Source organism: Podarcis melisellensis (genome assembly GCF_964234715.1).
Source record: "Podarcis melisellensis genome assembly, chromosome: 3".
Classification (NCBI taxonomy): domain Eukaryota; kingdom Metazoa; phylum Chordata; class Lepidosauria; order Squamata; family Lacertidae; genus Podarcis; species Podarcis melisellensis.
In genome coordinates this window covers 32,701,192-32,728,913 of record NC_138530.1, presented here as the reverse complement: position 1 = coordinate 32,728,913, position 27,722 = coordinate 32,701,192, and the positions used below count along the sequence as shown (strand labels likewise).

Below are 27,722 nucleotides of genomic sequence, written 5' to 3'. Positions count from 1 at the left end.
CTAAATCAGGAACGTCCCTGGAAGATAAGGACACTTGGAGGATCTGATGCTGCAGTCTCAGGTTCACTGCACTAGTTTTTTTGTTTTTTTAAGTTTTTAAATGAAAAGAAAATTGGCAGTACTACACCCCCACCCGCCCGGGACCCATTCTTTTCAATCATGCTGGGTGCTGGTGCCAGGCCTGGACAGCTGGAAAGGAAAGAAGGTTATTTCATTTTATTTATTTGTAAGGTCATAAAAGAAAGATTAGGTTTGATGGATAGAGAAGATGAGGCAAGGAGAAGATACATTTTTTACAGGGACATTTCACAGCATGTGATTTAAAGGCACAAAGGCATGAGGGAAGGGAGTATACGGCGATGGCTGCACCCCCCCCCAAAAAAAACCATTTTGTTGTAGCATGTGAATAAGTACATCAGCAAGGTTAGTGAGTGGGGCTGTTTGAAACCGGCTGGAAAAAATATTCCCCATCAGGAAATGAGTTGTAATCTAAAAACTGCAAATGGGAAAAGGACAATTTTGACATTTTCAATTTTTTTATAGGAAAACAGGAATGACAGATAACTGTTTTGTGATGAAGATTTCTGGTTCAAAGCAATATTTATCCTTAAATTGCCAATTTAATGCAGGCGTATTAGAAAACCTGGTTGGCAAAGGGAATATGAAGCTGCCAAAGGGAGCAGGTTGCCTGCAGCTGGTGGAAAGGAAGAAGGGGCAGAATGGGAGAGGGATTCCCTCACACAGCACCACATCCCACAGCTGCAGAAACTCTTCAGCTACCAGATCACCATGGCTGTGTCAGTTTGCATTTCTTAGTACATAAAGCATTGATCTGATGTGTAGAGATCGCTCCTATTGTACTAAATTCAAGAGGGCTCTGGAAGCTTCTGTGTGTGAAAGAAACAAGCAGAAGGTTCATGATGTTTGGGTTATACCTTCATAGAAGCTGAGTACAGCTGGCTTGAATTGGTTTTCTTATCTCTTCTGTCAAGGTCATGCTGACTATCAGAATAAGGCCAGAAGGAGCCTGGGTTTCACTTTCACTTTCTATCTCTCTTCCTTCTGGTGTGGTGTTCTGTACACAGTATGTTTAGCGTTAAGTTGTAGACTTATTATAAGTTATTGTAAGTTTAAGTTAAGTCTGCTGCAACTGGATTTCTTATGGACAGTGCCAATCCTGAATGTATTCGATTTCTGACCATTATGCTCATTTGCCTTCAGTCGCAGTAAAGCTCTGCTGTATGAAATATAATCGCCTCTGGTCTGTTTTTTGGGAATCCTGCAACGTGTTTAAGTTTTTTACTCTGCTAACTATAAATCTGAGTTCTGCTCTGGATCAATATTGAGTAGAATTAAATGACAGACTGTATATCTGTGGCCACACCAGGACATGTATTACATTCTCAATGGGATCATGGGTATTTGAGCAATTAAGAATGGCTCAAACTATTCTGCACAGAGGCAATATTGGCCCTATGAGCTGGCTCCCATGGACATCTCAAATTTAGAACCAGTGCTTGAATTTGACATTTGTTTTTACATTATCAGAGTTCTAGTCTTGATTTCGGCCTGGCAAAAACACTCAGGGTGCAACACAGGACCATAGAATTGTAGAGTTGGAAGGGGAACCAAGGGTCATCTAGTCCAACCCCCTGGCGTGCAGTAAACCAATGAGGGGTATGGCCTGGGGAAAGTCCTGAGGGCTGCATTTGGCCTCCAGGCGTGAGATTCCCTATTCCTGCACTGGACTATGTGTAAATCAGGATAGGAACTGACACATCAGTCCATTACTGGTCGCTGTCAATTTCCTATTTGTTCATTTATAAATCCCTTCCATTCTCATTCCATATTACTTTGTGATTATAGCATTTAAACATGCATGAAAATCCATAATTCAAATGGTATTGAAACAGTTTAAGATGAAATCCATTAGAAATTGTACTGTTTCTTTTTTGACCCAAGAACTGCAAGACTGAGTGGAATTCAAAGGGAAATTATATTCTAATCTGTGATTTTGTCTAGATTTGCAAATTTGGTTGGTTCTCTTATTAAAAAATGCAAACTAAACAAAATTATCCTTTCTTTGTGGATTAGGATACTAGCTGGCCTGATCTATACCGCCCAGACAAATGTACAAATCAGAACATAGATATCCTTCAGATCTCACACTTAATTGAATTTTGCGATGCTTTAGCAGCAAAACGCATATTTTGAGCTAAAATATGTATAAGACAAAATACATTTACAGATGTATATTTTTTGAGAAAGTACGTTAAAACATGCATTTAAATGAGAATTTTAAAAAAGCAGATAAATGTAGAAACTGGGACGGGACGGATTTATGAATGGACACATGGGAAAGTGACACAGATAATCTGTGATAACTATAAAAAACCCGATCTCTTTCTTTCTAACTGTTATAAAATAACAATTCTGAAAAATGGGAACCTGGTCCTATGGTTATATAACACTAATTTCATGAAGCATGAAGAAAGATAAAGAAAGCATCATAAAAATGGTCCTAAGATACACTGTGTTTGGGGATACTTTTGTGTTTTGTTCTGCAGTTTAATCTTGAATTCATCCCTAGGCAGGCTTTGTACTGAAATTTTGCACACAAACTCCCCATTGCATGCCGCATTCTGAAGCAACCACCCTGGTGGCATATTTGCAATCTTCTAACTTCGAAAACAATTTGCCACTGTTGCAAGGAGATCTGATAGAGATGAGAAAGCATACGAGCAACGTTTGAAATTAAGCACGGCAGATATATGTACAACATGAACACAAATCTCAGATTCCTTTCCCTGTTGTTGTTGTTCAGGTCATTGAGCGTTCATCAGATAGTAACAAGACTGGCTACCAGAAGGCATCTTTCAAGCCTTGTTGTCTTATCTTGGGCTTTTGATTGTGAATGCAAAAAAAGAACAAAAGAACAAAAGAAAGAAAAAGGGAAGGAAAGGAAAAAGACAAATCAGAAGCGACTGTAAATAACAAGAGTACATGGCATTAAACTCACAGTAAGCACACTATCTGAGTAACACAGAGACTCGGAAAATGAAATCCATGGCTAATTGTATTTTAAAATAATGTTCTCAACCTAGACTGACAAGAAAGGCATTTACAGTATACACAGGGGGAAACCTTGTTGCTGAAAATCTCATAAACAGCATCTCTTGCCATCTTAATGAAATAGCGATCTGGAATGAAAACGCTGCTCAGCAAAGTGGTACCTGAGTCAACTCTTTCTAAAGAATGCTTCGGTCTCTCAAAATCAGCACTTTAAGACCAGCTCATTACCTGACCTTTTGTGCTGCTGCCACACTCCCTGCTTTGTTGTTTTGCAGGGATGGGCTAATTGGAGTTGTAATCCAAAACCTCCGGAGAGCACCAGAGTTGGCAAAGATAGGAGATGGAGAAGAAATACAGGCATAGATTTCAAGAAAGGGATTAGGTGGTTATATAACCAGAAGAAAGGTTTTTCATCCCCATTCCAGTAACTAAGGCTATAGTCCTATGCTCACATAACCTGAGATTAAACCCCATTGAACTCAATATACATGTAGACAACTAGACTACACCAACAACATGTGGAGCTAACATTTGACTACACCTTCTGCCACTGCAGATATACTTTGCGAGTGTTTGTTACTTATACGAACCACAGAATAGTTGTCTGTGATCCTCCTCAAGCATGGCACATTGAGGCAGGTTCCTTTTACCTAAAGCATCCATCGCTGGGAGGTCGCAATCATTAAACAGAGCATGAAAGAGAGAAAGGTTCTATGAGTATTTACTTGGCATAGGCTTTTTCAAGCAGTGGCGGCCAGAATTCATTTCTGCTCCGGGGATGAACGGATAAGTATTCTCCGTTGACAAAAGGCAGTCGGTCATCTATCACCACATCCAGCCAGTCTCCAAGGCACCAGAACTTGGGGAATGAAACAAAAACAAAAATAGAAGAAGGTTAAGCTTCTTTTATTAAGAAGATGAATTCCTTCTAGGCCAGGTGTGGAGAACCTTTGGTCCCTCAGATGTTGCTGGACTACAACTCTCATCATCCCTGGCCATTCACTATGCTTGCTGAGACTGATGGGAGTTGTAATCAGCAGCACCTGGAGGGCCAATGGTTCCCCATACGTTTAATGTTTGATTTTGTTTGTTTGATTTGTATATTTGTTGGAAGCCTCCCAGAGTGGCTGGGGCAGCCCGTCAGGTGGGCAGGGTATAAGAAATAAATTTATTATTTAATTTTATTATCCTAGAAAAAAGTGCCGTACAGTTAAGCTACCCTTACAGCATGTGTGGGGTGTCCACAGCTAGCACTTTCCCAGCACAGGAAAGCTTTCTGACTGAGAACTCTACATGCCAATCCAATAAGTACACAGTAAACTGTGTTCTACTAGACCATTGGTTCTTCCCACTCAATATTGTCTACCTCAGAGGTAGTCAACCTGGTATTCTCCTGATCCTGTGGACTAGCACCTCCATCACCCCTGGTGTTATGTATTGAGTGGTCTGTGTTTGCCTGAGCTTGAGTCTGGAGTACAGATTCTGAGCCCCTGTGTTCTGATTCGATACATGATATCCAACCACAGAACATTTCAGGATTTCGGCCTCTGCCATTGGCCCTTAAACTCTGAGTCATGATTCGCAGCTTGGAAGTTTAGACAGCCAATCACATTGGAAGTAGGAGTGGCCCAGGCCTTCAGAAATGTATATAAGCAGTTGTTTTGACCCTGCTGTCCAGTTCTCTTAGTTCAGTAAAGGTTCTTGCTGTTATCACTGTGTCTTGCCTTGTGGGAACCCACCTACACTTCACCTACCATTGGCTATGGTGGCTCAGGAGTTGTAATCCGCAATTGGAGGCCACATTGTTGGCTACTCCTGGTCTATGGATGGGGAACATTTGGTGCTCAAGATGTTATTGAACTCTAGCACCCATCAAACAGTCAGCATGGCCAACATCTGGAGAGTCACAGGTTCTCCATCCCTTGGCAATGACTCTTCACAATCTCAGACAGGGTTCTTTCTCAGCCCTACCTGAAGATTGCAGGACTTGAACATGGGACATTTTCTATGCAAAGCATCCGTTCTGCCACTGAATTGCAACCTTCCTCCATGGGGCCCTTTATGCCCCATGTGCCATTTGCCTCAAATGGTGTGTTATAGCTGCCTCTTTGGATCCAGTTCAGCCTCCACACAAACCACAACCAGCTCAGAAAGTCTGTTTCTCAGCCTCCTACGGACAGAGAAGCAGTTGACAAATTGTGATGTTATTTTCAATACTGGAATGCTTGTTTGAGCTTGTGTAGCTTTGAAAGTGCCATACCATTTTCATTCTTTAAACTGGGGTTTTTTTCCACCTGTCAATAAGCTCTTCTAATTGCAATTAAAATTACTATTTTTGTGGAGCATTTCATTGATTTGTAAGAAGCAATGAAAATTAAAAGGAAAAATGAGCTTAAGGGGACTGTCCCTCTGCCAACTAGGTGGCAGGAGGCAAGGTATTTGAAATTGCCAGATTTCTTTACTCAGATAGATTCAGAATTATGACATCTGTCTGGAAGAATAAAACACTAATAGAAAGAAAACAAAATGGAAATATCCCCTTTTTTACTGGTTCTGCAAAACCATGCTTCCTTAGAGACAGAAAGGAGTAAGGTTGCCCCATCTGCTCTGCTGCAAGACCTCTTCCATCAGGTTCCACTTTCCCTCAACTGTCTCATAGCAGGAATAATTCCTACAGGCTGAGGAGAAAGGGGAAGCAGCCTCTCTTAGTCTAAGCCACCTCGTATGTCAGGCTTCGGGAAATCGGCTTCCTCCCCCGTGTCGTGTCAGTAAATAAGCAGATCAAATGAAAGTCTTACCAGTTAGTTTCTTTAATAAACACAGCGAGAGACAAAAGAAAGCGGCTCCCTAGAATGGCGGTGCTCCCAATTAAGGCTCACACACCCTCCCGTCCCTATTAATCTACGTCACTCCTATGTCTTGTAATCTGAGCTTGTACCCTCTACGCTTTCTGTTCTAATGATTTCTGAGCTCTTTGGGGGTGGGAGAAGGGGAATGCTGTCCAGAGACTGTGAATCTGTTAATTCTCTCTCTTCCAGTGTTTCTTCTGCTAGCTGTCCCCCACCCAGTATTTCCTAGCTTCTGCCTTCTGAACTATGCCCCTCTACAAGCCACTGTTTAAAATCTTTACTGTTCTCCTGCTCCTGGGAAGATTCAAGGTCATGGGGAGGGAGCGGCTCCTACCATTCATCTTCAGTGCACTCCTCCTCAGCACAGTCCCTGACATCATAGGGATGTTGTGCATCTGAATTCACAGGTATAATTTACTTAGCTGTAATGTTCCAATAATACACAAGTTCTCAGAGAAGGCTGGAGACAAACTATTTTCACACAATAAGGTCAATTGCCACCCAGTTCTCTGTTGATCCTCCATTGCAATTAACTACTGATTACATATAATTTGCTTTCTGATTTCCTTTGCTTTTTTGAAATTTTTTTTTTTATATAAATGTTTATTGGAGTTTTTAATGAAAGAAATACAGAAATAATAAACAGCGTTACTTTGTTTTTACAAAATTTCATAACATCTTTAGACTTCCTCACATCCCCCGCTCCCACTTACATCATTAATAAGTTTTTGTCAAGCAAATTATCATCTTATTTTCAATTTTATAACCACTTATTTAAATACAATAAAATAATTCTCCTACAAATTTTGTTTCTCTTGATCTCTCTTATCATCAAATTCTAATCCAATTTAGTGATGGCCAATTATTTATAACCAAGCATCCTTCTTAGTATTCCACTAAATCGCAATGTTTCTGTAAATAAATCTTAAATTTCTTCCAATCTTCTTCGATCCTTTCTTCTCCCAGGTCTCGGATTCTGCCAGTCATCTCCGCCAGTTGCTTATAGTCCATCAGTTGCATCTGCCATTCTTCCAGTGTGGGTAGATCTTGAGTTTTCCAGTTCTTAGCGAGTAGTATCCTTGCTGCTGTTGTTGCATACATGAAAAATGTTCTATCCTTCTTTAACACCTTCTGGTCGACAATGCCCAGAAGAAAGGCCTCTGGTTTCTTGGTGAAGGTATACTTAAATACCTTTTTCAACTCATTATATATCATTTCCCAGAAGACCTTCACTTTAGGGCAGGTCCACCAGAGGTGAAAGAATGTTCCTTCATTTTCTTTACATTTCCAACATTTATTATCAGACAAATGGTATATTTTGGCAAGTTTAACTGGGGTCATGTACCATCTGTATATCATTTTCATTACATTTTCTTTCAAAGCATTACATGCAGTAAAGTTCAACCCAGTGGTCCACAACCTTTCCCAGTCTTCAAACATAATGTTATGCCCAATATCCTGTGCCCATTTTATCATAGCCGACTTAACCATTTCGTCTTGTGTATTCCATTTCAACAGCAAGTTATACATTCTTGAAAGTACCTTAGTCTTAGGTTCTAACAATTCTGTTTCCAACTTCGATTTCTCCACCTGGAACCCTAGCTTTTTATCACTTTTAAAAATTTCTTTAATCTGAGCGTAGTGTAACCAGTCTCGCACTTTATCTTTCATTTTCTCCATACTCTGCAATTTCCAATTATCTCCGTCTTTTTCTAACAGTTCCCAATATTTTGGCCAATAGGCTTCCATATTGGGTCTTTTTCGGGCCTTAGCTTCCAAAGGTTGCTTTTTTGAAATTATTGGGGGGGGGGGACAATATTCCTGTTCAGTTTTTTTTAAATAAGAAAAGAGAACAAAAGCCCATCAAATAATGATATCTACTGTAAAATAAGATTGCTGTAGTAAGCTATCCTCTATCTGTTGGAAAGGAGTCTGCTGGCCACTTAAGCAGCTGGATAGTACAGGTGCGCTTCTAGCAAATTCATGTGAATGAATTTGCTGAAGTGTTTCAAGAAAGAAAGCAAAGATAGAGTTCGCTGGGGACAAACCAAAAGATCCATTTTTGCAATCATTAGCAGGTTAATGTAGTGTGTCATGCCTTTGCTAACAGCATGGGACAAAATCTCCATAGTTGCAGTATCAAGATATAAATTGATGTGTCTGGGATAAATTTGTCACAGTTGTGGCTATAACTTCCAAGGAAAGGAACAAGGGTGAACAGAACATGGCCATGTTTCAACATGACAGGGAAATGAGGAATACTGGGGCAATCCTGTCAGATGCTTCATTCCTTCTTTGCTTAACACCATGTTCCTAAGCAGAGATCATCTGAATAAAATGCAGTTTTGTGAATATTTGCCACAATATCCAACTCATCCTAAAATCATGGTTCTAGTACCGGGCTGTTTCCGAAGTACAAAGAAAAACGGGATTGTAAGCTTCCCAGGGTAGATCATTGGAGTTGTTTTGGTTTTGAATCCACATCTGTTATTAATGTTGATGCTGAGTAATAATTTCCACTCCTTATACTCAGTGTTTTGTAGCATTATCTTCTTTCCCCTTCCTCTGCTCCCTGTTAAAATGTAATTTTGGAGAAAGTGGCCATAGCTCAGTGGTAGTATGTGTAGGTAGTACATGAAGACAAACGGTCACCGGTTCAGTGTCCAGTTTCTCCAGGTAGATCTGGATAGGTAAAGGACCCCTGGATGGTTAGGTCCAGTCAAAGGCAACTATAGGGTTACGACACTCATCTCGCTTTCAGGTCGAGGGAGCAGGTGTTTGTCTGCAGACAGCTTTCTGGGTGATGTGGCCAGCATGACTAAACCACCTCTGGCACAATGGAACACCATGATGGAAGCCAGAGCACATAGAAATGCCGTTTATCTGCTTGCACTGGTGTGCTTTCAAACTGCTAGGTTGGCAGGAGCTGGAACAGCAAAGCTACAGGGAACCAGGCAGAGGGCCTTCTCGGTAGTGGCGCCCGCCCTGTGGAACGTCCTTCCAGCAGATGTCAAAGCGATAAACAACTACCTGACATTCAGAAGACATCTTAAGGCAGCCCTGTTCAGGGAAGTTTTTAACGTGTGATATTTTAGTGTATTTTTGGTTTCTATGGAAGCCGCCCTGAGTGGCTGGGGATGCCCAGCCAGATGGGCGGGGTATAAATAATAAATTATTATTATTATTATTATTATTATTATTATTATTATTATTTTCCTCATTCAAAGCAAGCCGGATTCTGGGTACATGCCTGGAACTCCTGGAATCTCACACCATTGGTGATTGGGGTGGCTTGCAAGAATATAGTTATGGCTGGTGTCACTGGCCAAGGGCCCTGATCTAAGGGGTGCCCACTGCCTGACATACTGCCTAGGGTATCTGATTTAAATGTAGTGTGGGAAACCCTATTGAATAGTAAGAATTCTATTCTTGCCTGTATGCTCTTTTGATTTAATATTCTCCAGAATCATCTACCAAAAATGAGTGGTTGAAGTTTGAAACAAAAGGCAGCATTTGATGTCTCTCCAACCTTCTATGCCTCCCAAATTATTTTTTCAGCTTGAAACGGTGATCAAGGTAGCCAAGTTTAAATTTTGCATAACAAGAGCGAGAAAGGTTTTGGATGCAACTTGCATTTATCTGAACCATCAAAGTGAAAGCACAGCTTCAAGCCAGGAAAAACAATCCAATTTGTTTTACCTTTAATCATTGTTGCTGATTGGCAGAGAACAAATGCATGGAGACACTTGGAGTACCATCTTTCCAGGCTCTTTGATGCTGGCGGGCTTTTTTTCCCTTTCGTCAGTCAAAAGCTCATGCCAAACACCTAGTAGCACGAGGCTGCTGGCCTATTGACTATGAAGGTTTAAGGTTGAAACTGCAATGCACCTTTGTTCAAACACCGCAGAAAGCAGAGGGGCTAAAGTGCAAACAAGAAGGCGTCTTTCAAGAGATTGCAGCCATTTTATCTGGATATTGGAAGATTTCCAAGGATCAAGAGTAAAGTTCACAATAAAGCAGAAATCCCCCTTTTATTTGGTGATTAATTCAAGCTCTCCTGTTTCGCACAAAGGAAAGGAAAACCCTGCTGTGAAGCTGTTAGGATCCCTTGAGCTACACAATTTTGTTTAATTGGTTAATTGCAAAACTTGCCACTACCATTCTTTCTTGTTTTTTCAAAAGCACGCCATGTGATCTAATGAAAAGGGTGAACCAATAAAATTGCTACAATTCCACAAAACCCCAGAGGAAGAGGGGTTGAGAATTTGATAGGCTAGGCTTCTTTCAGCTCCTGGCCGGGCATAATGAACTACAAGCAAGAACAATGAAACCAAGCTAAGCAATGGCTTTGCCCCTAAGGCAGGGCTGGGGGAATTCTTTGGTTCAGTGGGCCAGATCTCTCTCCCTCCACATCCCCAGGTGAGAAGGGCTAGCACAGCAGGGGCATTTTGTTGACCTTGCTGCCATGTCTCCACCAGGTTGAGTTCCCTGCACCTTACCTCTTTCCCTCTCAGTAACTTGCATCTACACTTAGGGTTGGGAAGCCAGGTGAGCAATGCGACCCCGTCTGCGCCTCACTGCCACCCGCCGAAGATACGCATGAAAATACATCAGGTGCTTTATGACTAATCTCTGTGGATGGGGATGTTAAATCAGTGCTTTCCAATTTCTCAAAGTCCTTTGAAGTAATATAGAAATGGCTGGCACTATGACTGAAATAGAAAATAGGCTTTTTTATCTCTTTGTGGGAGGAAATGGTGCATTCTTTACCAAGTTGCATAAAAACTAATTATCAAGCTGTGCTGCGCTAGCAGCAACTTTGAAGAGATAATTTAAGAACATTATGGACAAAGATGTTTGATTCAGGGGTAGGAGTGTTTGGGTTGGTCTTTGTTTGGTTTAGCTTGATCTTCTTGTCAGAAGAAAAGTAGATGCAGGTGTACTGAGTTCCTGATAAGAGGGTAGTGGGAAATATTTTCAAATACCATAATAAATTCTGCTTCTTAATAAGAAGACTGGAATGCTCTTAAATAATGCGTACAAGCTTTTCATGAAGTAATTCCAGAGTCTATTTTAAACCTTTATTGGAGAGAGTAATTCAAAGTCGTGTTGTGCTGAAACCTCTGGTTTCTCAAAAGTTTTTATTTCCTCCCAAGAGAGGCTACTTACTATATGTTGGAAGCTGCCCAGAGTGGCTGGGGCAACCCAGTCAGACGGGCAGGGTACAAATAAAAAAGTTGTTGTGGTTCTGCCTCATTCACAGGGTGTTTTAGAATTTAATAATTATTTTGGTGAGTGGAATGCACCTTATCATTGTGAGGTAGTCAAAGATGGTGCATGTGTGTGCCTTTTAATTTACATTAAACCAGGTGTGAGGAACATTGGCCCGCCAAAGGATGCTGAATTACAATTCACACCATCCCTGGCTATTGGTCATGCTGACTGTGGCTGATGGGAGCTGTAGTTCAGCAACATCTGGAGGGCTAAAGGTTCCCACACCTGCATCAAACATTTCTCAACTGCCCTGCAGCCTCCCTGGCTGCTCAGTCTTCCTGATCTGAAAAGACCACTATTGCATCATGATGTCTTGCTTTACCTAGCACAGGGTGCCAGATACCAACTGCCTGAGAGTGCTGCACTCACTGATTTTGTTTTTGAAGGAACTCCTTTTGCACCTAAAAAAACACCTTTCTACACTGATTGTAATGAAAGTAACAAGATTTCACATTAAAGAAATGCAGGAATAACAAATAGCTGTCAGGCACAAGGCAGGCAGACTCTGTTTTCCTGTGCTTACTGGTAAGCCCACCAGGAGAGGTCTTGTTGCATGAAAGAAAAGGGCATTTACTAAAATGCTCAGCCATCTTGAAAGTGGGGAAGGCTCAGTTAAAATTCTGCAGCAAGCCTATCAGAACTTCATTGTTGTTGCTCTTTCTCTGATAATTTTCTACTGCAACTTTTTCCTCATTAATTGATGGAGAGTGGAGTGGGAGTGGTAAAAAAACAAACATTTTTTCAGTATATGGCAAAGCCATATTTTAAGGCAAAATGTAGCAAGCATGAAATAAAACACTACTTTTAACCACGAGCAGCTCTAGGTTCTGGAGTTTCATCTGAAAACATAATACAAAATGACACAACAGCAACATACTCTTTTACATACCCGAAAATGAAAAATCCCTGCATAATTGTGTTGGAATCCTTGTTCTCTTGGAATCACGTTTTCCAGGAACCTTGGTTGTAAGGTCAACGAACCAAGAGCTGCTAGAACCCAACAATCACCTTGGAAAAGATAAGACGGGGATTGTAATTAATTCCACAATCAATCAACTACACCCTCTCCTAGCAGGCATTGATTTTTCCAAAGTTCATAATTACTTGGTTTAGAACATAAATTGTACAACTTGAAATGGTTGTCTATATTTGTTAACTGAGAAACATTTCCCTCAAATGTTATTCACAGGAGTTCTATTCAGGTCTAATTAGGCCCAGAAGATATCCTAATTTTAGTCCATGAGGCTGTTTTCCCAAAGCCATGTCCTCCTGCCCTATGCCTGTTGTCATAGATGAAGTCCACCATGGGGCAAGTAAGGACACGGTTCCTTGCCAAAAAGAAGGGTTTGATCAACCAATTGGCAGTGCCTAAAAACTCCTGTGTCTAGCGGCATAGCTAACTGCTCCAGCACCTGGAGTAGCGGGGGTGGGGCGATCCGCGCACGGGGGCAGCATGGTGATCTGCCCAGGGGGGTGCCACACCGAGCTGCCTGGTGGGCGCAAGCCCCATACTGCCATTTTGGGCAGCGCAGGGCCCTGAGTCACCTCGTCACTCCCAGGAGAGACGTGTGGCTCATGAGCACTGTAGGCCAGGCCCCACAGTAAGTGCCGCCTCCTGTGGTGTGCCATTTGGTCACCCCCTCAAGGATGACACCCGGTGCAACCGCGCACCCCCACCCCCTTCCTACGACCCTGCCTGTGTCTTTCCCTGCGTGGCTTGATTTCAAACCACCCAGGTTTGCAGCCTGCATCCTGCATGTTTAAATAGGATTTAAAACTGATTAAACATATAGTGAAGGGAAAAGAAGCACATCCCCATCTCTTCCTATGCACAAAAGAGCCAGATATCACTCTCCCATACATGTAAAATAAGGGAACCAGCACAGACAGGCTGCAGATCACCACCTGATGATTCACAGGTTTATTTTTCATTCCCTTCTGGACAATCTTTTTTAATCACTAGCTCCCTCGCTGACATTTCCGCCTGAGCATCTCAGCAATGTGTCAAACTGAACTCTCTGCCTTCTTATCCAGACCTTCCCTCTCTGCCACACTTTTCTGTCACTGTTGAAAAATCCTATTATCTCCCCTACCTTCACCGAGCACAACTGTGGGGCCATCTTTGGCTACTCTTTTTCATTTTCTTCCCAAATCCAGGCTGCTGTTAAATCATTCAACTCACTCCTTCATTTGCAGCCTGTACAAAAATTGCCTTTTCTTTTCGGAATCGGTTGCTAAAAACCTTTTGCATATCCAGGTCATCTCTCATGTAGACTTACTCCATTTTCTGCTCACTAGTTTCTCTCCTCCATCTGTTGCAATAATTTTCTCTTCCATCACAGTGACCAAATGACCCCTTACTTTCAGTCTCTGCACTGACTCAGTCAGCATCACTTTGCAGGGCCCTGGCTCACCTGTTTTCTCTTAAGGCAACTGCATTAACTTTATCTGTTCCCTCATCCCAACTTACTTCTCTCCTCTCAACCTCTGCTCTTCACAAGCCTGTTATAATTAGAGCTGAGCTGAAATTTCTCAGCAGGCTTTTTATTTCTCCGAGACCATTTCAGATATTTTTCTTTTTCTCATCCCTGTCCCTGGAAAAAGGTCACTTTACAGTATTTTCTATGAACAGTTTCAACCATTGTTTTGGGGGTGTTGTTGGCTGCCATTTTTCTCCCACAATGCCCCACAGCTATACAAGGTGTGCATCATGCGCAGGATGCAAAACAGCCTCACAGACAACAAACAAACAAACGAAAACAGGTGAGGGGGGGCTTATGCTTCGGCCACTGCTCATAGTGAGCTCCACCCCGCAATGAACTGTTGGAGAATGTCTCATTTCCATGAAAAATATAAGAGAAATGGTTCTCCCCACAGATAAGGTAGAAACAGGCTATCTCAAGACACAGATAGCCCCTTAAACAATTAATGCAGAAAACAATGATTTCTATAGCATTGCAATAAAATAAGTAGATGTTGTTAGGCTATTGTAACAGGTGCACTCTTGGTTTGCAGGCCTGCAAACTCCCAAGTGCTAACGTAGAATTTGGATCTTACCTATAGGGCCTTGAAGAATATCAAATCTGCTCACAGAATCCACAACCAAAAGCGGCCTCTGGTATGAGAGGATCTCCTTTAAAAGAGAATAAAACACATTTCTGTTACTTAATAGAATGCTGATGAATAGCTGCTAATTACGTTCATTTCTTTATACCGTTTGATTAACTTTACTTGACACCTCCGTCCTTGTACTCATGTTACTCTGTATGTCTGCTCCCCTATAACTCCAGCTGAATGCAATTGAACTGGCTCCCATGTAAATGGAATTAGAATTGCAGCCTTAGTTTTGAGTAGGTGCATTTAGATCTGCAGCCTTCAGTAGGAATGTGGCAGCTCCTATGCATGGCCTGAACTTGCTTTGCTCAAATGAAAAATACTAAACATTTTCACCCTGTCTGCAAATATCTGTTTCTGGGTGGCTAACTTAGGATCGAAGCCAATATACATGTGGACAAATGCTTCCACTTTTCACCATAATGAGCTAAAGGGGACATGTGCGCTTTCCTTCTATAAAAATATACCATCACAGATTGAGGAAGAGCTCATCCATTGCTCCTATGAAAAGTGAGGACAGAAATGAATGAATCTGTCCATTTCAGTTTCTTTTGGTTTCTCATTTTCCCAGTCTTAAATTCAGTTCTCCACATTTCTGCAGAATTTTGCATTTTTTTAAATAACAGCGTAAATTTTCTTGAATATTATATTAAAGAAAATTTGCTAGCGTTTTACTGCAGATTTTTCCGATACACACTTTGGATTCAGTTTTGACGAAAGTACATGTTTTTACTAATGACTTTTCCTAATGACGCTTTTCTGTATGTTATACAATGCTTTTTTCCACCCAGAACTCGCTGGAACTCAGTTCCTTCACCTCTCAGGAGGGCTCCATTGCCATTTTAAGAGAATGAGGGAGGTGTTCATGGTGAGTTCCAGCACCTCCTTTTCTAGGAAGATAGTGCTGGTTATATGCATTTTATGCACACTTTCTTGGAGATTTTTGTACACTCGGTTGAATAATTGTGTAATAAAATGCAGAAAAGTGTGGATTTCAAAGGATAATTTTGCACTGGCCTGAGAAGTGCAAGTCAGGTTGTTTCATCACTAAAATGCAGACAAAGTCTCATCCTCCCCTATCCCTAAGTTCACATTCTGCTTTTGCATATTAGAATTCACATCAGAAAGTGAAAATGCAAGTCCACCTGTGGTTTTGTGCCTCTATTTTTTGCCATGAACCGTAACATGGTCCCAAGCTTAGAAAACAAAGTAATTACTACTGTTGCTAGATATAGCAAATTGCAGCCAGAAAGAGGGCTGCACAGAATAACAAGAAGTCAAGACCAATGAGCGACAAGTAAATTTTATTAAAATCAAGCTTCCAAATTTCCCAACCCACTTTGAATGAAACTCTGGAGAGCAACAATTCCTTTGTGGCCAGTAAACTCAAGAGAAGAATGTATTGTTGTTGTTGTTTTTTACAAAGTTCTTTTCCTCTGATGTAACCTGTAGGAGATTGAATTTAATCAGAATCTTGTTCTTTTTCCTTTTAATTTAGATGTGTCATTTTCTCTGAGGAAGGTTCAAAACACATCAGGAAATTTGGGAACCAACTCCTTAATGCATTTTTCTTGCACACATTGATTTTGCGGTCTCCTTCACAGGTTTGACTGATAACTTGTCACTCTTTTCATTTTCATACTGTATACACAAGCTGATGTTGAAATATGGCTTTAAAGCTTCGAAGACATTTAGATGCATGCATGGTCTGATTGTCTGCAGAGACTGATTTGAGACCAAACACCCTACAGAGATGTCAGCGAGCTGCATATTCCAGGGAAATTCTGTAGCCCAGGTGTTTTGCGACTGGCATGCTTTTGGCCATATTCTTTTCTCCAGTGACATGTACAGTCCAATTTAGGAGGAGGAGGAGGATGCAACTGAGAATCAGAAAAGCCCAAGTTCTGTTTTAAGGTCATTTCACTATATCAGAAAAAGTAGTGCTTTGCATGTCTCTTAACAACTCAGTTTATCAGAACTGAAAGAGACTTCTGGGGTTATCCAGCCCTGTTCTCTAAGGCAGGAAATTCTTTATGTACAGCAGCCATGGCAAATGTCAATCTGCTTTTTTTAAAAAAGCAAACAAACCTTATCCTCATCCCCTCACCCCCAGGAAAAAAAATATTTTAATGCCTTACCACTGGGCTATGGTCCTTCCTAGAGGGGGAATAATTGCCACAGGTAGAACAGCCATATGCACCAGCCTAAACTCTTCTATTTATGCCCTAGTGTTATAAATAGCACAGGGCAGAAAACTCCACTTGGACAATATCTATTCTGTTCTTTAGATTAAATAATAATAATAATAGGATTGTAGAGTTGGAAGGGAACCAAAGACTCATCTTGTGCAACCCCATGCAAGGCAAGAATCACAGCTTGAGAATCCCTGGCAGACGGCTGTCCAACTTCTGCTTAAAAACCTCCAATGAAGGACCTGCCAACCACCATCTGAGGTTCTTTCCACTGCTGAACACCTCTTACTATCAGAAGAGGTTCTTCCTAATAGTTAGTCTGAATCACCTTTCTTGTAACTTGAATCCATTGGTTTGGGTCCTACCTTCCAGAGCAGCAGAAAACAGCCGTGCTCCATCTTCCATGTGACAGCCTTGGTTTCCAGAACCTTGGTCATCTTGGTTACCCTCCTCTCCACCCATTCCAGCTTGTCAATATCCTTCTTCTTTTCCTGTTATTACATTTCCATGCTGCCTTCTTCCCTCTTGGAATCCAAGGTGACATACCTCCCAGGGGATCACCCCATCCATCCCTTGGGCATAACCTTTAAGCAAGGTGGTGGCCTCCTATGCCTTCAAGCCATGCCCTGGGATCTCAGTGATTACACTTGAGAACATTGTGCAAGGAATCTGAAGACTGGGCTAATAATAACTACTCTGCGTGATTCACAGCTCTTTGGCACCCCAAGTTGCTATTTCTCAACACCACAGGAAGCTGCTTTTCCTCTTGTCAGTGTTGGCAAGTAGACTGGATGTGTTTTTATGGAGGTCGCTGGAGATTTGAACCCTAAGGTCCTCCCTCGCTCAGTATTACTGGAAAAAAGTCCATTTGTTTGCTTGTATTCAATCAGCTTAATGAAATGGAAACAGCATTTCCTGCCTGTGACTGCTTAATAAGAGAAGTGTCACTGCCTAGTCAACTGATTGAATTAGATGTAGATTTCGGCAGTAATTGATGTGTGCCAAGGAGAAGCAACATTAGTTACCATTTGCACGAGTTCTGCGTCTGTGGCACAAGACCTTTAGGAAAGGGCATGACTCACTGCACTGGAGCTGGTTTTCCTTTCCTAAGGCATAATCCAAAGAAAGTAGAAACTTCTCCCTTAGGTTTGATTGTCAGAAAATCTCTTGTGATTTTGTTAACCTTTCCCTACAATATGCAGCACAGCAATCTTGACTGAACCAACTGGAGCATCATTGTTAAATCTCTTTGTTTTGTCTGGTATGGTGCATGTTCCTGTTCTTTTGGTGTTTTTTTTAGACATCTGGGTGGTCTCTGCTACATTGTTAAGTGTCCCATTAAACTTTAATTAGTTTAATGTAAATGCCCAGTGCACTTCCTTCTTTAAAAGTCTCACCACGGCAGAGGATTTCGCGCAGCAGCTAAGAAGGGCAGGAGAGGCAGCATCTTCCCAAAAAGGAGTCCTGGAGCATGCGGTTTGTAAATCAAAAAATAAGGTTTATTTACAAAACACCAAAAAACAATCCTGGCGACGAATCACACATCTCAGCAAAAACACACACCCAAAAGGGAGAAGGGGGAGAACAAACAAACAGGGGGACTATTTATACAGACTCATGTTCCTGGAAGCCTAATGACCTCCAGCTGCTCAGTGATTAGAGCGTTTCTGCTACTCTTTTAACCCTTTGATAGCAACACCCCCTCTCGCTCGTAACACTGAGCTGTACCAACCTTAATACAAATTTAAACCTGAACAGAAACATTTATGAGATTGCGGACTCAAAGCTTTTGTAAAACCGTCTGCGAGATTTTCTTGGCTTGGACAATACTTTAGTTCAATTAAACCTTGTTTTACACTTTGGCATACATTTTGATAACGGATATCCAAGTGTTTTGTGTGCGCCTTGAATTGACCTGATTTAGCTAGTTTAATACAAGGTTGATTGTCTTCCCACACTCTGATAGGTAGGGAACATTCTCCAAACAATTCTTGTACCAGTTGCTTATAAAATTCCAGTTCTCTACATATATCTGATAACGCATTGAACTCAGATTCAGTTGAACTTAAAGCTATAAGTGATTGCTTTCTTGATCTCCAACCAATTAGTGCATTTCCAAATTTTATCGCCATTCCTGACACTGATTTTCTATCTGGTCCAGCATCTGCCCAACTGCTGTCGGCCCAACATTCAAGTTGTGTGCTGCCCTCTGCTGATAGTTTTAAGCGAAAGCTTTTGGTAGTTTGGAGATACCTTAAAACTCTTTTTACTCCTTGCCAAGCATGCATTGATGGTTTTTCAGCTTGTCTACACAGCATGTTGACAGCATATGTTATATCGGGCCGAGTCCACTGTGCAATGTGGAGTAGACTGCCTATCGCTGACTGGTAAACCCCGGGATTACAGAACTCTGCCTTTTGCTCAGTTTGAGCATCCTTTGTGTAACTTAACTCCATTGGGGTTTTAACACCAGCACAGTTGTTCATTTTAAACCTTTCCAGCAACTGCTGGATTTTAGCTTCTTGGCTAAGCCAATAGTTACCATTTTCATCTTGCTGAATTTTAACTCCTAGATAAACAGATACATTGCCTAGTGATTTTATCTGAAACCTTTCTCCAAGCTTTGTGGCAAATTGTTGTGCAAGTTTATCATCCTTTCCACTGTATAATAAATCGTCAACAAATATCAAAACTGCTTCTTGTTCACATCCCGAGCCTTTTAGATAAAGACACGCATCTGCTGCGCTCTTTCTGAACCCCATGCTCTCTAGAGCATCGTTTAAGCAGGAATTCCAATTACGGGCGGACTGTTTCAACCCATAAATGGATTTGTGTAGGCGCCAGACCTGGTTTGGCTTGTCTCCTTCAAAACCTGGTGGTGGTGTCATATAGACTTCCTCCTGTAAGTCTGCATTTAAATAAGCCACATTGACATCAAAATGAAACAGCTTATTTCCCTTCTTAGCTGAAGAGGCTAGAAGCATTCTTAATGACTCCGATCTTGAAGTAGGGGCATAGATTTGAGAATAGTGAACACCTTTGCGCTGCGAAAACCCTTTTGCAACTAGCCGGGCTTTATATTGCAACTCTTCAGTAGTTGTGGGCTTTAAACGATATACCCATCGACAACCTACAGCTTGTTGCCCTTTCGGAAGCTCTGTACTTGTAAACACACCGAGAGACTTCATTGAAGCCATCTCTTTTTCCATTGCTTCCTGCCACTTTACGGCTTCTGAGCTTGGAAGCTGTTGTACTTCCATATAGCTTTCTGGCTCACACTGTGCCATATTTACGTATACACTTGTCACCTTAAACCGCTCTGGCGGCTTGCCCTTCGTTGCACGACTTGACCTGCGCAATTGCTCCTCTTGTGCCCCCTCTGACCGTTGGCTGTCAGAATCTGTCTCAGACTTTATATCTGGACGTGCCTCTAGGGATAAAGACCTCCGTTTAGATACCTCCCTTGGGCTTGGTGTTGCAGGTGACCTGCTTTGCTTTTGCTGTCTGCTAGGCCTACTGACTGGCGAAGTTGGGACACTCCGAGATTCTGGCTTTTCTACCTTAGGAGAAGAACCTCGTGCGTGATCAGAATCTGCATCTGAACCATGTGCACCATCCCCTTCTGGCTCATCACTCTCTGGACTTTCTTTCTCAGCATGAATGCCTAAATCATCTCTCAAAATGTCAGGGTTAGCGTGTAAGTGAGTCCATCCGGACTGCTCACAAAAATCAGCGCTCCTACTGAGGACCACTCTTGTAGTATCCCCACCTGGGTCCACAAACCTCCAAGATTTGGCATGTGGTTCGTACCCGCAAAAGATGAGTTTCCTAGCCCTTGGACTTCCCTTTTTCCTTAACGCTTTTGGGATAAGTACATAGGCTTGAGATCCAAACACCCGAAAGTAATTAACTTTGGGCTTCTTCCCATATAAAGCAAAATAAGGCGTAGTATCAATTACCGAATTATATACTCGGTTCAGAATATGAGTAGCCGCCTGCCAGGCTTCCGCCCAGTAACTCTGAGGAAGTTTAGCATCAAACAACATAGAGTTTGCCAACTCTTGCAGAACCCTATTTTTACGTTCGGCCACGCCTCCTTCTTGGGGGGAATAAGGTGTAGACAGACGATGCTTAATTCCCTTTTTCTTAAAGAAATTCTGCAACACAGACCCGGTAAATTCTGACCCTCTGTCTGTCTGAAAAGCAAGTACTCTAGTACCGAATTCAAGTTCTACCGCATGAACCCAATTTTTAACTGTTTCTGCAGTATCTGCTTTTGTTTTGAGAGGAAAAAACCATGTAACCTTTGTTTTGTCATCCGAGAGACACAGTGCATACTTTGAACCTCCCATGCTAGCAACAGGCATTGGGCCACACAGGTCCATATGCACAAGTTGGAATACTTTGTCAGGTTTCCTATCTGAACTGGGATAGCTGCATCTATGAACCTTCGCACTTTTGCATGCAGTACAATCCAAATACTTAGTACATTTGTTCAATTTGCACCCTTCTGATAATTCAGGTTGCCTTTTAACATACTGAAAATTAATATGCCCTAAACGGCGGTGCCATAAATGAACACAAGAATTATGGGTAGGCGTGTTCACACAACCAGCATGAACCTGTTCAACTTCATCTGGACTTGTCTCAAAATAATATAACCCATTTCTGCATTCCACCTGCAAAAGAGATACGTTATTCTTTGAAATAGTGCAAACCCCATTTTCAAACACAGTTTTAAACCCATTTCTATCAAGTTCTGACACAGACAAAATACACCCCTTCAGTCCCTTTAGCACGTAGGCATCAATTTCTGTTTGCAAACAATTTAAGAACACTGTGCCTACAGTCTCTAAGGAACGTTTAGTTGAATCTGCCATTGTCACAACTTTAGGGGTTTGCAAATGTCTGCAATTCTGCAAACGTACACTAGATGGCGCCACCAGGTGGTGAGATGCACCACTGTCGATCAACCAGCGTAGATTGCTGCCTTGGCCACGCCCTTGCATCAACGCCATTGCTGAAGCCATGTGCTGTGTGCTGTGGGAGTAGCCACGACCTCCTCCTCTTCTTCGACGTCCCCTGGAACTCCTTGTCTGGTAACTAGGGGTAACGGCCTTGTTGCTGTCTTGACCAGGTTCACGTGTGCAATTCCTGATTAGGTGGGAAGGGGAACCACAGCGAAAACAGTGTCTAGCTGCAAAAGCATTTACTGTGTGCTCAAACTCAGCATCAACACTCTTAGGCACAGCATAACTCCCCTTTAAAGACAAACCTCTTTCTCTTTGCCTTTTATCCTGTTCATCCGCAAGCCGAGAAGAAATGTATTCAAGGGTTAATTCAGTTGAAGGCATAGCTTCCAAAGTTAGAGCTAGAGTCTCATAGCTTTTATCAAGAGAAGACAACAATATGTATGACTGCTGCTCCATAGAGAAAGGAATGCCCAGCTGCCTTAGTTGATTAAAGGCAGACACCATTTTGGCAATATGTTCTTTCACACACGCTCCCGGTTGGAGACGTAAATCAAACAAACATCTTGTAGCATGGATCTTGGCCCCCGCAGTGTTTCTGGAATTTAACCGCTGCAGAACCGTCCAGACCTCATGCGTGTTCTTTAACTCAGAAACATAAGGCATTTGCTCTGGTCCCACTGCCAAAACTAGTAGACCTTGGGCTTTCCTGTCGCGTTTCTGTGAAGCTGCTGCTGCTGCTTTGGCTTCTGCAGACGCGTCTGCAGCTGCCTGTAAAGGCGGTGCTTCAGTACAGCTCCACAACTCTTTTGCTTGCAACCAAACCCTTACTCTAGCCTTCCAATCTTGCCAATTTTTCCCATTGAGTCGCGTAAACGGGACAGTAAAACTTTCCTGGGACTCTGCCATCCTCCCTGGGGCTTAGGAACGATACTCACACACCTGTAGACCGTCTCCCAGCTGCTGAGGTGGCTCCTTGAGGAATCAGACGTCTTCCAGCGAGTACAAACTGCGCAGTGCCTCTTTAAAACTTTTCTAGGCACGTTGCAGGACTCAAGCTGCTTTGGAGGCTTTCGTTGTCGGCAACCGCTTCTGTCTTCACTCCAGTCCTTGCATAAATCACTCTGAACTGCTCTCCTTATCTCCTTCTTGACGTACAAACACCCATAACCTGTCCATAACCTGTCCCATTAAACTTTAATTAGTTTAATGTAAATGCCCAGTGCACTTCCTTCTTTAAAAGTCTCACCACGGCAGAGGATTTCGCGCAGCAGCTAAGAAGGGCAGGAGAGGCAGCATCTTCCCAAAAAGGAGTCCTGGAGCATGCGGTTTGTAAATCAAAAAATAAGGTTTATTTACAAGACACCAAAAAACAATCCTGGCGACGAATCACACATCTCAGCAAAAACACACACCCAAAAGGGAGAAGGGGGAGAACAAACAAACAGGGGGACTATTTATACAGACTCATGTTCCTGGAAGCCTAATGACCTCCAGCTGCTCAGTGATTAGAGCGTTTCTGCTACTCTTTTAACCCTTTGATAGCAACATTAAGGATGGTGCATCAGGGACAGGGAAGGTGTCGTCATTTGTTTATTGCTGCATCATCCCTGGCTTGTTGGATATAGGTCCAACAACATCTGGCGAGCCACAGGTTCACCCCCCCCAATGTATATGGTGCCTGCTTATGTGCAAGATCTTAGACTCCAGATCCATAGAGATCTACAGACTTTGCTCTTGCTTCCTTTTGAGAACCTAACTAAGAGGCATAACCAAAAGATTGCTTGAGTTGGCCTTGCTTGCGAGCTCTTCTGGCACAAATGGGAGACAAATGGACTGGATGAGCTTCAGGCAGAGTGTCTGGTTGATCAGAATGAAAGCTGCTCCTGTACCTTTAACTGTGATTTAATCTATAGATATAGAGGCGAAACTTCCCATGGCATAAATTTCAATATTATCATCTGCTAACATCAACAGATCAAGCTGGAATAGGAGCCAGTAGAAAGCTGGCAACCCCTACCTCTCCTAGCCCTATATTCCCAAACCATACTGCAGAAGAGGCTAACCTGTAGTCCTGTACATGTTGTCAGACTCCAGTTCCCATTATCCAGAGTCAGCATGGCCAATGGTGAGGTGGGATCAGGGGAGCTGTAGTCGAACAACATCTGGAGGACCACAGGTTCCACACCCCTACCATGAAGACTGACCAGAAGCTCAAGGAGTGCCATGGAAGTTAATAAGTGTGGAACTGCTCATCATCACCTGGCTAGGATTGCTCTGAGAGCCTCAGAAAAGCCATTCTAAAAAAGAAAGAGTGGGATTTCAGTAAATTCAGCAACAATGCATTCAGTAATTTGCATCAAGTGGTAAAGGGCATGGATGTCAGGTTCAAGAAGGGCATCAAAAATGACAGTTTTGTGCTCCAACCCTGTTCCCCTTCAGGGACTCCCGTTATCAAATTGGCTCACTTTACAAGTCAAAACAAGTTGTTTCTAGCTGTCAGCACTGCCTGGCATCTGCAAATCAAGCTGTGTTCTCTCTGCTTTATGCATTACCACCAGCTATAAAGATCCCAGACTCTGAACGTAATTGGCAATTCTCTTGTTGATGCCTGAGATAAAATTGAAGCCTGCTTCACTCCTCAGCTGCTATATTGGAACTGGAATGGTGACAGCGGGGGGGGGGGGAGTTATCTGTCACTTAAATAACCAGATACTGCATGACTCAGAAGATGCAAAACAAGCAGAGACATCTTGGATTGAGGTGCAATTTTTCTTTACTGTCAGTTTGCTAAACCAACCATTAATGACTGGCAAAATTGGGGGGGGGGGCAGCTAAGAAAAGATATAGCCATAAGGCAAAAGTGTTAGTCTCACAAAAGTGGGCTCATTAAATTGCTTATTGGGGCTTGCAATTAAAATTAATTTCAAGATATTGCTAATTTGTATAGATTTACATGCATAGCCTTTGAAATGTGACATAGTCCCTTGACTGTTACTAAACTTCAAAAAACAAGCATACCCCACACTCATAGTTACACTATAAAACAAAGGGGAAATGACTCTTACACCCTTTAAAAAAAATCCCCACCCTGCCTTCAGTAGCACACATTTCAGTGATGTCAACAACTTGGGCTAAGGAGAGGGAGAAGGTATTCCATGTCTAATCAGTGTTGTGTACTGGTTAGAGCAGTGGATTAGGACTCTTGAGGCTAGGGCTCAAATCCCCACTCATCCATGAAGCTTGATAGTAACCTGCCTCACAATGTTGTCTGAGGATAAAGCCTTTAAATGCATACAGAGGAAGGACCATAGCTCAGCAGTACAGTGGTATTTCTGTTTGCGAACTTAATTCGTTCTGGAGGTCCATTCTTAACCCAAAACCGTTCTTAACCTGAGGCACGCTTTCGCTAATGGGGCTTTCTGCTGCCACCGCACTGCCAGTGCACGACTTCCGCTCGCATCCCGGGGCAAAGTTTGCTACCCAGAACACCTACTTCCAGGTTAGAGAAGCTTGTTACTCAAAGCGTTCGTAAGGAGAACAGTACATAACCCAAGGTTCCACTGTATTTATTATTTTCCCTTCCCCCCTCCTCATCTTCTGTGACCAGTGCTGAGACATGGTGGCAAGGGGTCTTCCTCTCTTTCCCTCTTCCCTCTCCTCCTTCTTATTCTCTCCTCCGAGGAACACTGGGCAACCTGAGGAGGAGGAGGAAATGCCCCTTTCTGATTCAGAATTAATGAAAGCTCCTTTCAATGTATGATTCTTTCAATGTATGATGATATGACCTCAAATTTCCATTTGAAAATTGGAACAGGGTCTATCATGTCCACAAATATAGATCTGTCTGCATGATCAGAACTCTATGATAGCCACCAACGTAGAGGATTAGACAAATTCATGGAAGGTAAGGCTACTAAAGGGACGCGGGTGGCGCTGTGGGTTAAACCACAGAGCCTAGGTCTTGCCAATCAGAAGGTCGGCGGTTCGAATCCCCGCAATGGGGTGAGCTCCTGTTGCTCAGTCCCTGCTCCTGCCAACCTAGCAGTTCGAAAGCATGTCAAAGTGCAAGTAGATAAATAGGTACCACTCCGGCGGGAAGGTAAACAGCATTTCCGTGCGCTGCTCTGGTTCGCCAGAAGCGGCTTAGTCATGCTGGCCACATGACCCAGAAGCCGTACGCCGGCTCCCTCGACCTATAGAGCGAGATGAGCACACAACCCCAGAGTTGGTCATGACTGGACCTAATGGTCAGGGGTCCCTTTACCTTTACCTTTAAGGCTACTATTAGCCCTTATGGCTATGTTCTACTTCTACTGCTGGAAGCAGTGTACTTCTGAATATCATCTACTGGAAACCACAGGAGAGATCGCTGTTGCTTTCAGAGCCTGCTTATGGACTTCCCATAGGCATCTGATTGGCTTTTGTGAGAACAGGATGATGGACTAGACTGACCACTGGCCTGATCCGGTCGGCTCTTACATTCTAATGTGCATACTGTTGTATGCACATAGGTACTGTTCTAACTTTCAAATGAATTTGTCACAGCTGGAAGTAGAAACAACATACACAATCTTCTTTTTCCACTCCACTTTTTAAAAGAATGCTTGACAAGGGCTAATCACACCAGAGCTTGGAGTTAAATGTTGAGTTAAACTACTTTACTAGGAACATGAAGCCAATAGTCTGCTGTAAAACTTGGTGTTGGTGAAAGGCAAATATATTTCCTTCTCTTGAGTTCATAATTGAGGCATGCATTGCTTTGAACTACCAGAGGGCACTGTTTGTGTAGCTAGCCAGCCAGCACTTGTTTGTAGCTCTCTGTCTAAGGTAATGTCACCTCTAAAAACTGAGCAAAAATTTGTTTACTGTTTATTGTTGAGACAAGATGTCTGCTATTTCTCTCTTTTCATCTCTGCTCATCCTGGAAATAGTTCCTGCATGAATAAAGCCTTTGAACTCCAGAAACTATAGATGGTTATTCCACTCTAATTTACGAAAGCTGCAAGGTCTGCTAACACTTGGTAGCTACTCACAGTTGGTCTCCGCCACTCAATTACCGGCATATATGGCTTCTTTAGAAAGGGCAAGGGTCCGATGGAACTGAGGTTTACGGGGAATGTCTCATCTTGAAAAAGAACACCATGATTCAGGCAGTGGTCTCTCAACTGAACAAAGTCCTGGTTCTTAAATTTCACAGTGGAAGTCACATTTCCTGCTCTCTCTGACTTTGGCACATCTGGCGCAGGATTCCTCGAGTACATCTCAGGAGCTGGGTTCCTATTCCTTTCCTGAAATGAAGAAATGATAATGGTGAGGAATATCATTAACCACCATGTCTGAGGACTGGAGCCCAAGAAGGTAGAACTCCCAAACCACAGGGCAGTGAGTGAAACCTCATTATCTGGAAAGTTATGTGGAGATGTCTGGAATTCCACAAGTGCTACCAATGTATTTGTGCCCCCAAATTTAAACCTTCCCGGAGCAAAAAATTAACAAAGGCTCACTGAGCTACTGAGCTGCTCCTCACTCTTGCTGTCTCAAGGCATATTAAAATCTCTCATGGCTCTGTTCCTCGTTATTTCCACTGATAATCTCCCAAGTTTCCAGACAAAGCCCTCTTGACACTGCTGATTTCAGTAACTTCACAGAACATTGTGTTGATCTATGAGATAGCCAAGGCCCAAAATTCAATATAGGAGGCTATTATTAAAAGTGTGCCTGAGATTTATGAGAACATTTGCTTTCCAGTTCCTTCCTCACATTTTATAAGAAAACTGGTCACCTCTTGCCAACTGCAGTCACACCACAATCCTGTAATTCTGATTGTCAACATCAAAGGGACTGATTAAACACAAAGCGGTGGAGCCTTTGTATATTCCAGGTTCCTTCCATGGAGCTTAACTCCCATTGAAAAGAATTAGACAAAGGAGAGTGTGATCCCACTTGGTGTGAGTGTGGACTGCCATACAGCTCAGAGGAACCCTCCTGCTCCTCCTTTGAGCTAGAATAATCTGCCAACTGGAGAAGGGCTTGATGGTAGTGTGCCATTGGAGGAAAGGCTGGCATGCAAGCCCAGAAGGAGGAAGAGAGCAAAGTTTGATGGCTTCTATGGTTGCAGATATTTCAGCTGTAGAGACAGTAAGAGGTATCCTGTTCAATTGCTCCATAAGGCTCAAGCCAGCTCCACCTTTTTAATGTTCTGGCCAATAAGGGGAAAGGCGTTGGGATGCGTGACAAGCACGGAGCAC

At 42.5% G+C, this 27,722-nt stretch overlaps 1 protein-coding gene across 3 annotated transcripts in view; it reads right to left on the bottom strand.

Annotated features, from left to right (window-relative positions):
• Positions 1-27,722, bottom strand: part of CAPN13 (calpain 13) — an 85,180-nt gene that overhangs the window by 48,878 nt on the left and 8,580 nt on the right. For 2 of the 3 annotated variants that reach the window (XR_014166244.1, XM_081903984.1), the window contains exons 2-5: positions 26,508-26,762; positions 14,253-14,328; positions 12,085-12,203; positions 3,798-3,931 (exon numbers count right to left, since the gene is read on the bottom strand). Coding sequence is in view for 2 of the 3 variants with exons in the window: in XM_081903984.1 (XP_081760110.1) it covers positions 3,798-3,931; positions 12,085-12,203; positions 14,253-14,328; positions 26,508-26,762 (584 nt within the window). In the remaining variant the exon portion in view is untranslated. The remainder of the gene's footprint in view (positions 1-3,797; positions 3,932-12,084; positions 12,204-14,252; positions 14,329-26,507; positions 26,763-27,722) is intronic. The other variant, XM_081903985.1, reaches the window with a different exon arrangement.